At 38.3% G+C, this 9855-nt stretch overlaps 1 protein-coding gene across 1 annotated transcript; it reads left to right on the forward strand.

Annotated features, from left to right (window-relative positions):
• Nucleotides 1-8529: 8529 nt before the first annotated feature.
• Or8b1c (olfactory receptor family 8 subfamily B member 1C) lies at nt 8530-9462 on the forward strand. Its single transcript, NM_001000449.1, has one exon. It carries the CDS (start codon nt 8530-8532, stop codon nt 9460-9462), a length of 933 nt encoding a protein of 310 aa, NP_001000449.1.
• The last annotated feature ends 393 nt before the right edge of the window (nt 9463-9855 follow it).

The following is a 9855-nucleotide window of genomic DNA, read 5'->3' on the forward strand; positions in this document are numbered from 1 at the left end:
TCTGTATCCCTTTGATCTCCTTTTGTTGTCTGATTGCTCTGGCTAGAACTTCAAGAACTATATTGAATAAGTAGGGAGAGAGTGGGCAGCCTTGTCTAGTCCCTGATTTTAGTGGGATTGCTTCAAGTTTCTCTCCATTTAGTTTAATGTTAGCAACTGGTTTGCTGTATATGGCTTTTACTATGTTTAGGTATGGGCCTTGAATTCCTATTCTTTCCAGGACTTTTATCATTAAGGGGTGTTGAATTTTGTCAAATGCTTTCTCAGCATCTAATGAAATGATCATGTGGTTCTGTTCTTTCAGTTTGTTTATATAATGGATCACGTTGATGGTTTTCCGTATATTAAACCATCCCTGCATGCCTGGGATGAAGCCTACTTGATCATGGTGGATGATTGTTTTGATGTGCTCTTGAATTCGGTTTGCCAGAATTTTATTGAGTATTTTTGCATCGATATTCATAAGGGAAATTGGTCTGAAGTTCTCTTTCTTTGTTGTGTCTTTGTGTGGTTTAGGTATAAGAGTAATTGTGGCTTCGTAGAAGGAATTCGGTAGGGCTCCATCTGTTTCAATTTTGTGGAATAGTTTGGATAATATTGGTATGAGGTCTTCTATGAAGGTTTGATAGAATTCTGCACTAAACCTGTCGGGACCTGGGCTCTTTTTGGTTGGGAGACCTTTAATGACTGCTTCTATTTCCTTAGGAGTTATGGGGTTGTTTAACTGGTTTATCTGTTCCTGATTTAACTTCGATACCTGGTATCTGTGTAGGAAATTGTCCATTTCCTGAAGATTTTCAAATTTTGTTGAATATAGGTTTTTATAGTAAGATCTGATGATTTTTTGAATTTCCTCCGAATCTGTAGTTATGTCTCCCTTTTCATTTCTGATTTTGTTAATTTGGACACACTCTCTGTGTCCTCTCGTTAGTCTGGCTAAGGGTTTATCTATCTTGTTGATTTTCTCAAAGAACCAACTTTTGGTTCTGTTGATTCTTTCTATGGTCCTTTTTGTTTCTACTTGGTTGATTTCAGCTCTGAGTTTGATTATTTCCTGCCTTCTACTCCTCCTGGGTGTATTTGCTTCTTTTTGTTCTAGAGCTTTTAGGTGTGCTGTCAAGCTGCTGACATATGCTCTTTCCTGTTTCTTTCTGCAGGCACTCAGCGCTATGAGTTTTCTTCTTAGCACAGCTTTCATTGTGTCCCATAAGTTTGGGTATGTTGTACCTTCATTTTCATTAAATTCTAAAAAGTTTTTAATTTCTTTCTTTATTTCTTCCTTGAACAGGTTATCATTGAGTAGAGCATTGTTCAATTTCCACGTATATGTGGGCATTCTTCCCTTATTGTTATTGAAGACCAGTTTTAGGCCGTGGTGGTCCGATAGCACGCATGGGATTATTTCTATCTTTCTGTACCTGTTGAGGCCCGGTTTTTGACCAATTATATGGTCAATTTTGGAGAAAGTACCATGAGGAGCTGAGAAGAAGGTATATCCTTTTGCTTTAGGATAGAATGTTCTATAAATATCCGTTAAGTCCATTTGGCTCATGACTTCTCTTAGTCTGTCTACATCACTGTTTAATTTCTGTTTCCATGATCTGTCCATTGATGAGAGTGGGGTGTTGAAATCTCCCACTATTATTGTGTGAGGTGCAATGTGTGTTTTGAGCTTTAGTAAGGTTTCTTTTACGTATGTAGGTGCCCTTGTATTTGGGGCATAGATATTTAGGATTGAGAGTTAATCTTGGTTGATTTTTCCTTTGATGAATATGACGTGTACTTCCTTATCTTTTTTGATGACTTTTAGTTGGAAATTGATTTTATTTGATATTAGAATGGCTACTCCAGCTTGCTTCTTCTGACCATTTGCTTGGAAAGTTGTTTTCCAGCCTTTCACTCTGAGGTAGTGTCTGTCTTTGTCTCTGAGGTGTGTTTCCTGTAGGCAGCAGAATGCAGGGTCCTCGTTGCGTATCCAGTTTGTTAATCTATGTCTTTTTATTGGGGAGTTGAGGCCATTGATATTGAGAGATATTAAGGAATAGTGATTATTGCTTCCCGTTATAGTCATATTTGGATGTGAGGTTATGTTTGTGTGCTTTCATTCTCTTTGTTTTGTTGCCAAGATGATTAGTTTCTTGCTTCTTCTAGGGTATAGCTTGCCTCCTTATGTTGGGCTTTACCAATTATTATCCTTTGTAGTGCTGGATTTGTAGAAAGATATTGTGTAAATTTGGTTTTGTCATGGAATATCTTGGTTTCTCCATCAATGTTAATTGAGAGTTTTGCTGGATACAGTAACCTGGGCTGGCATTTGTGTTCTCTTAGGGTCTGTATGACATCAGTCCAGGATGTTCTGGCCTTCATAGTTTCTGGCGAGAAGTCTGGTGTGATTCTGATAGGTCTCCCTTTATATGTTACTTGACCTTTTTCCCTTACTGCTTTTAATATTCTTTCTTTATTTTGTGCGTTTGGTGTTTTGACAATTATGTGACGGGAGGTGTTTCTTTTCTGGTCCAATCTATTTGGAGTTCTATAGGCTTCTTGTATGCCTATGGGTATCTCTTTTTTTAGGTTAGGGAAGTTTTCTTCTATGATTTTGTTGAAGATATTTACTGGTCCTTTGAGCTGGGAGTCTTCACTCTCTTCTATACCTATTATCCTTAGGTTTGATCTTCTCATTGAGTCCTGGATTTCCTGTATGTTTTGGACCAGTAGCTTTTTCCGCTTTACATTATCTTTGACAGTTGAGTCAATGATTTCTATGGAATCTTCTGCTCCTGAGATTCTCTCTTCCATCTCTTGTATTCTGTTGGTGAAGCTTGTATCTACAGCTCCTTGTCTCTTCTTTTGGTTTTCTATATCCAGGGTTGTTTCCATGTGTTCTTTCTTGATTGCTTCTATTTCCATTTTTAATTCCTTCAACTGTTTGATTGTGTTTTCCTGGAATTCTTTCAGGGATTTTTGCGATTCCTCTCTGTAGGCTTTTACCTGTTTATTAATGTTTTCCTGTGCTTCCCTAAGTGTGTTCATGTCTTTCTTGAAGTCCTCCAGCATCATGATCAAATATGATTTTGAAACTAGATCTTGCTTTTCTGGTGTGTTTGGATATTCCATGTTTGTTTTGGTGGGAGAATTGGGCTCCGATGATGGCATGTAGTCTTGGTTTGTGTTGCTTGGGTTCCTGTGCTTGCCTCTCGCCATCAGATTATCTCTAGTGTTACTTTGTTCTGCTATTTCTGACAGTGGCTAGACTGTCCTATAAGCCTGTGTGTCAGGAGTGCTGTAGACCTGTTTTCCTCTCTTTCAGTCAGTTATGGGGACAGAGTGTTCTGCTTTCCGGCGTGTAGTTTTTCCTCTCTACAGGTTTTCAGCTGTTCCTGTGGGCCTGTGTCTTGAGTTCACCAGGCAGCTTTCTTGCAGCAGAAAATTTGGTCTTACCTGTGGTCCCGAGGCTCAGGTTTGCTCGTGGGGTGCTGCCCAGGGGCTCTCTGCAGCGGCAGCAACCAGGAAGACCTGTGCCGCCCCTTCCGGGAGCTTCAGTGCACCAGGGTTCCAGATGGTCTTTGGCTTTTTTCTCTGGCGTCCGAGATGTGTGTGCAGGGAGCAGTCTCTTCTGGTTTCCCAGGCTTGTCTGCCTCTCTGAAGGTTTAGCTCTCCCTCCCACGGGATTTGGGTGCAGAGAACTGTTTATCCGGTCTGTTTCCTTCAGGGTCCGGCAGTGTCTCTGGCAGGGGACCTGCCGCTCCCCCACGGGAGCCCAGAGGCCTTATACAGTTTCCTCTTGGGCCAGGGATGTGGGCAGGGGTGAGCAGTGTTGTTGTTCTCTTCCGCTCTGCAGCCTCAGGAGTGCCCACCTGACCAGGCGGTTGGGTCTCTCTCTCACCGGGTCTGGGAGCAGAGAGCTGCTGCGGGCCGGGATCCGCGGGTGTGGGACTTCCGGTAAACACAGAACGTGCCTGGTCCTAGAGAAATTCTGCTTCCGTATGTCCCAAGCTCACCAGGCAGCTTTCTTGCAGCAGAAAATTTGGTCTTACCTGTGGTCCCGAGGCTCAGGTTCGCTCGTGGGGTGCTGCCCAGGGGCTCTCTGCAGCGGCAGCAACCCGGAAGCAAGACCTGACTTCATCAACAAATCCATCTATGTCTTTTTCTGTTGTCATTGTTTCTGAAGAGATCCTTCCTTACCCTCATTTGCAGACTTTGGACAGATCTAACAAAGTACTCCCAATCTCTTATTAGTCGCCATTTTTATGTAGGACACATTAACTTCACTGTAGCGTCTACATCTCCTAATAACTGGGCTTTATCAGCCAGGGCTAATATTTAACACACAGCAGATTTCTTGTTTACCATATCTGTTATAAAATTTAATTACCAATTCGAGTGAAGTGTTACAGTTCATATTCAAGTTTGTAAACACTCTTTATGTTGTCTTGAGTCACATAATACTGGATTAGAGCATTTTGCAACTTATTTCCTAGAGACCCAGATTCATATAAGTGTAAAGGTACAGCCTCCACATACATGCACACATATTTCAAAGTCTACTTGCATATACATGTGTATGCACATGGATGTATACACATGCATAAACAGACACACACAAGTACATACCCCACAAGCACACATAAAACAAGTACATAGACTACAATTATGTATAGGCATACACATTCACACAAAATGGAGAGAGAATGGTTCATCTTTAGTCTTGTCTGTGTAGATTGAGAGTGGGACATTCATATCCCTGACTGTTAATAGCATGAATCATTTAACAATAAATGATTAATTAATAAAATTTGTCTTTAAATGTGCTGAACAAAGTGTTCTATAAATAAAGAGTGGTAAGTTTGAAAACACCATTGTAAAGGGGATGCAAAAATTATAAGAAAGAATGAAGGCATTATGTCACAAAAGGACCAAGAAAAATAATTCATTCAACACTAACTCTGGAATAAATATTACATTGATAAATCTTTTGGAATTTCTATTCAATGTAGTACTGAAAGTTCTAGAGAGAGTCATTGAGACAAGAAATCATGAAGTATAGAATTAATATTTATTAATGAATCTTGAGCAGGGTCACTATTGCCTCAATGGTTTATGTTCCCAAACAGAAAACACACACACACACACACACACACACACACACACACACACACACACACACAGCTTTTATATTTTGTTATGCCCTAAGTAGCACAATCTCTGGGAAACTTCCTAACCTTGAAGCTGCTAGAATCTACCTCCCACTGATAATTCCAAGTTACTCTTTACTAATTTCTATGCTCCATCTTGATTGCTCTTAATTCCAAATAGTCAGCCATCTGGGCCACATGTTTTTGATCCAGAGCTCAGGATGCTTTCCTTGCTTTTCTACCCCATTCTCCCCTCTCTCCACAGTCCCCTGGCATGGTAAATTTTTTCTTCTTCCTCCTCATGGTTCCAAGCCTGGGAATCCTAAACACCTGACTATGTCTCTCATCCCCAACTGTTAGCTGTTGGAATCTTTATTTACTAATCACAATAAAGGTAGGACAGGCTCTCACAAGCTATGTGCAGGCCCACTCATACAAACTATTTAGGAGGACCACATTAGCATTAAAATACAAACAGCTACAATGAAGAATAATGAATCTTCTTCACAAAGGATGTGGCCTTCTATGTCAAAAGTTCTAAAGATTCATCTTATTGTGAACACAAACATTCATTAAACTTTAAGTGTCAACACATATATGTCACTTACATTTTAATATAGTAACAATGAATAATATGAAAAGGCAATTAAGAAAATTAGCATATATACAAATGAATCCCAACAGGGAGTAAAAAAAGTGTACAAAAATATAGCCAACTTTATTTGAAAATTAGTGAGAAATAAATATGAGGAAAAGATTGGAAAACAATATTGATAAAATTTATGTCCAGACTAACCTATACTTAGCTGGAAGGAAAAAATTAAAATATAGTCATTGGAGTAGCTATATATTTGTTTGACTATTTTTTTTGATTTTAGTTATTTGACTTATAAAATGATTTTTTATCTTCAACATTTGGGAAGAGTTTGAAATCTATTGGTATTAATTATTTTTGAATGACTGAATATAGCATTCACTTTTGTTTTGTTTTGTCCAGGTTAGCTTCCAGATGTTCAGATTGATAGACTCCTTCAGAGCTCTGAGAGAACAGAGACTGAAACCAACTCCAGAGCAGTATCCAAATGAGTTGCATCATGACATATTAAATACTTCTTTCTACTCTGGGGATGATGCTACGAGATAATGTGTCTAGGGATTTTCATATTTTATGCCTTTGAAACATTTTCAGGTAGGAAGAGTGGTGATCTCTTTTCCCCATCCCCATATCTATTCTTATTGTTACTGAAAATGCATCTTAATTCCTATTAGCACTTGATGATAGCTCAACATTCTGCTCAGTAGTCAAAGATCTGGTTAACTCATAGAAAAGTTAGGGCATTGGAAGTGCCACACTCACCATTTATCTTTTAATTGGGAGAAATTATGGGTGAGATTTTTCAACTCTTATTCCTATATTGACTTGAGGGTATTAACTATACAGCTGCCTACTGTCACCTATGACTCCTTTCTTACTGGCATTTGGGATCAAAGTATGTACTGTGTTGTTCAGAAATACCTGTGAGACAGTCTACATAGGAAATCATCTTATAAATAATAGGTAAAGACAATGTGACAGTAAATGTGTGTGTGTGCATGCTACATTTGTTTCCTACGAGGGTGTTTTCATCCTTATTCTGTGTTGCTATGTCTGGAGTAGTGCATGGCTTGTTTTTCCCTTTCAATCCAGTGTGGCTGATGTCATGGCCAACCAGGATGCAGGAACTCCTGCATTTTTAGAATCTTTACAGATTGATGAGTACATAATTGTGGCTCAGATACTGTGTTAATTAAGAAGGATTCTGCACTTCCTATTCTATTACATCACTGGATTAGAAACTATGTAGTTTTCATTTTCCTTGGAGGATTTCCAATCCCTCAAGTGAAAAAGAAAACTTGAGAGAAATATCAAAGTTCCCTAAGGAAATAATGACAGATTGAAAGTCGAAGTTATACTTATAAACTATGTATCTCTCTAATACACACAGAAACTATTCCTCTGAGAGGTCTGCGTGATCATCTACCCTGTTTATTTGGGAGTGCATGATAATATTAGTAGCACATTGAAACTCTTACACATGAAAGGAAAGGTGATAATTTTATCCTGCTTCTTGAGATGGCTTTACCTTATGATACTAAGTTATGAGTTTAGTTTGAGATTCTGGCTGAACATCCTGGAAATATGATATAACTCCTCATTCAAAACCAGCTAAGTAAGTAAAACAATGAAGAAACTGTATTTTTTTAACTTGATAAATGTGATAAATGTGGCTTTCTGAATTCCATTCATAATATTGTTTTCTTTTGCACTTAATGTTCAGAGATCTAAAATAAAAATCACTATTTTCCATATTTTGCAAATTTAAATGAAAGGTTTATAAAGTTCTGCTGAAAATGGGGCATGAAAACTGTTCAGAGATACTGGGGATGTTAGAGCAAGCAGAATTTTGAAGTTATTATTTCTTCTTGGATAAAACCTTACTGTTCTATAGTCATGGATTTTTTCTATAATATGATAGTAACTAAACCATTTTTGACTTTTTTAGAACAGTGTACTGATTTCATTTTATCAAAGTTTTACCTTTGTTAGCAGTCAACAAATGTTGCCAACGTATATATCTCTGATCTCATCAATGAGTGAAAGCTTTATGACCAGGAAAAACTGAATATGATTCTATCTTGGTTCAGTTCCCTCCTTCTTTATTCTTTGAATTTCAGAAGACATATTTTCATATGGGATAAGATTGATATTGTACAACATTATTTGTCTTGTTAACAATTAAGGTCAGAAAGATTAGAAGAGCCAGAGGTTGGATTAATATGAAAAAAATGTATCTTTTGAACACATAATGGAAATTACACATGCAAACTTACAATAATTGTGAAATCATGCATAAGACTTGTGCAAACCCAACACAGACCAAATCCTAGCATAGGAAGGGGAGAGCATTTACAAGTCTCTTCCTTAAAATTGTAGGTTGCTAGGAGGAGAGTCAGTTTTCTCTGAGTGTAGTCCCTGATGAGTCAACAATCTCTACAAGAAGGCCACAGTTCCAAAAAGATATTAGCAACAGAAATTAGCGTGCTCAAGAGTAAAAATAATATAAAGTTGATTACATAGAGAAGGGAGGCTAGAACTGGGAAAAGATGAGAGAATAATGGCCAAAATTATCGAAAGCTGTATGAAATTGTGTGTGTGTGTGTGTGTGTGTGTGTGTGTGTGTGTGTGTGTTGTGTGTGTGTTATAAAGTATTTGAGCACAAGATAATAATTATATCAAAAAAATTATTTCTGAGGATGATGCTCTATGTTTTATGAAAGACTGTTGTGAGAATGGTTGTGTTTTCCTCTAACGTGACTTCTCTTGGCCTGTGCTCACAGATTCCTTTAAAGAAGAATGGGTTCTGCAAATGGCTCTTCAGTGACTGAGTTCATTCTTATGGGATTAACCAAGCAGCCTGATCTCCAGTGCCCCCTCTTCATCCTGTTTCTAGTGATGTATGTTGTCACTGTGTTGGGAAATCTGGGTTTGATTAGCTTAATTGAGCTGAATTCTCATCTCCACACTCCAATGTACTTTTTCCTCTTGAACTTGTCCTTTGTTGACCTCTGGTACTCTTCGGTGTTCACACCCAAAATGTTGGTCAACTTTAGATCAGAGAAAAACATCATTTCCTATAGAGGATGCATGGCCCAGCTTTTCTTTTTCTGTTTTTTGTCCATTTCTGAGTGCTATGTTTTGACCTCAATGGCTTATGATCGCTATGTGGCCATCTGCAATCCACTCCTGTATAATATTGTCATGTCTCCTAAACTGTGTTTGAGCCTTATGTTTGGTTCATACATGATGGCATTCTCTGGTGCCATGGCTCACACAGGGTGCATGCTGAGACTGACCTTCTGTGATGCAAACACTATCAATCATTACTTCTGTGACATCCCTCCTTTGCTTCAACTCTCCTGCACCAGCACCTATGTCAATGAGCTGGAGGTTTTTGTTGTTGTGGGTATCAACATCCTTGTGCCCAGCATCACCATCTTCATCTCCTATGGTTTCATTCTCTCAAATATTTTTCATATCAGCTCCAAGGAGGGCAGGTCCAAAGCCTTCAGCACATGCAGTTCCCACATAATCGCGATTTCTCTGTTCTTTGGATCAGGTGCATTTATGTACCTCAAACCATCTTCTGCTGAATCTATGAATGAGGGCAAAATCTCCTCTGTCTTTTACACCAACACAGTTCCTCTGCTGAATCCCTTAATCTACAGCTTGAGGAACAAAGATGTTAAAACTGCCTTGATAAAGACCCTGAGTACGAGAAAGTGTTGATCTGAAAGAGTGTCCTTTCTCATGTAGTTACTGCACTTGGAAAGTTAGTGTCATTAATTTCATTTGTGTGGTCATTATTTTTGTTAGTAGAATTAAGTAAAATAGGTTTCCTTTCAATAATTTATCTCCACTTATTATAGATAAGGACTTCCATTTCTTCCATTTATCTTTTTATTTCACATGTTTATTGGACGCACACACACACACACACACACACACACACACATATATATATATATATTTGAAATGATATTTTTACCATTTCTTCTGGTCCAAAAAGATTAATAATTAATAATGATATATAATGACAATGCTACACAATGTGTCAAGGACATGAAGGGACTCAGTTGGCACAGGCCTTCAGAAATGTAACAGTATGCTTCTATTCTGGAT

The sequence above is a fragment of the Rattus norvegicus genome, chromosome 8 (genome assembly GCF_036323735.1).
Source record: "Rattus norvegicus strain BN/NHsdMcwi chromosome 8, GRCr8, whole genome shotgun sequence".
NCBI lineage: Eukaryota > Metazoa > Chordata > Mammalia > Rodentia > Muridae > Rattus > Rattus norvegicus.

Excerpts from the sequence above, each read along its gene's own strand:
- Or8b1c (NM_001000449.1), top strand. The coding sequence starts at position 8,530 with ATGGGTTCTGCAAATGGCTCTTCAGTGACTGAGTTCATTCTTATGGGA.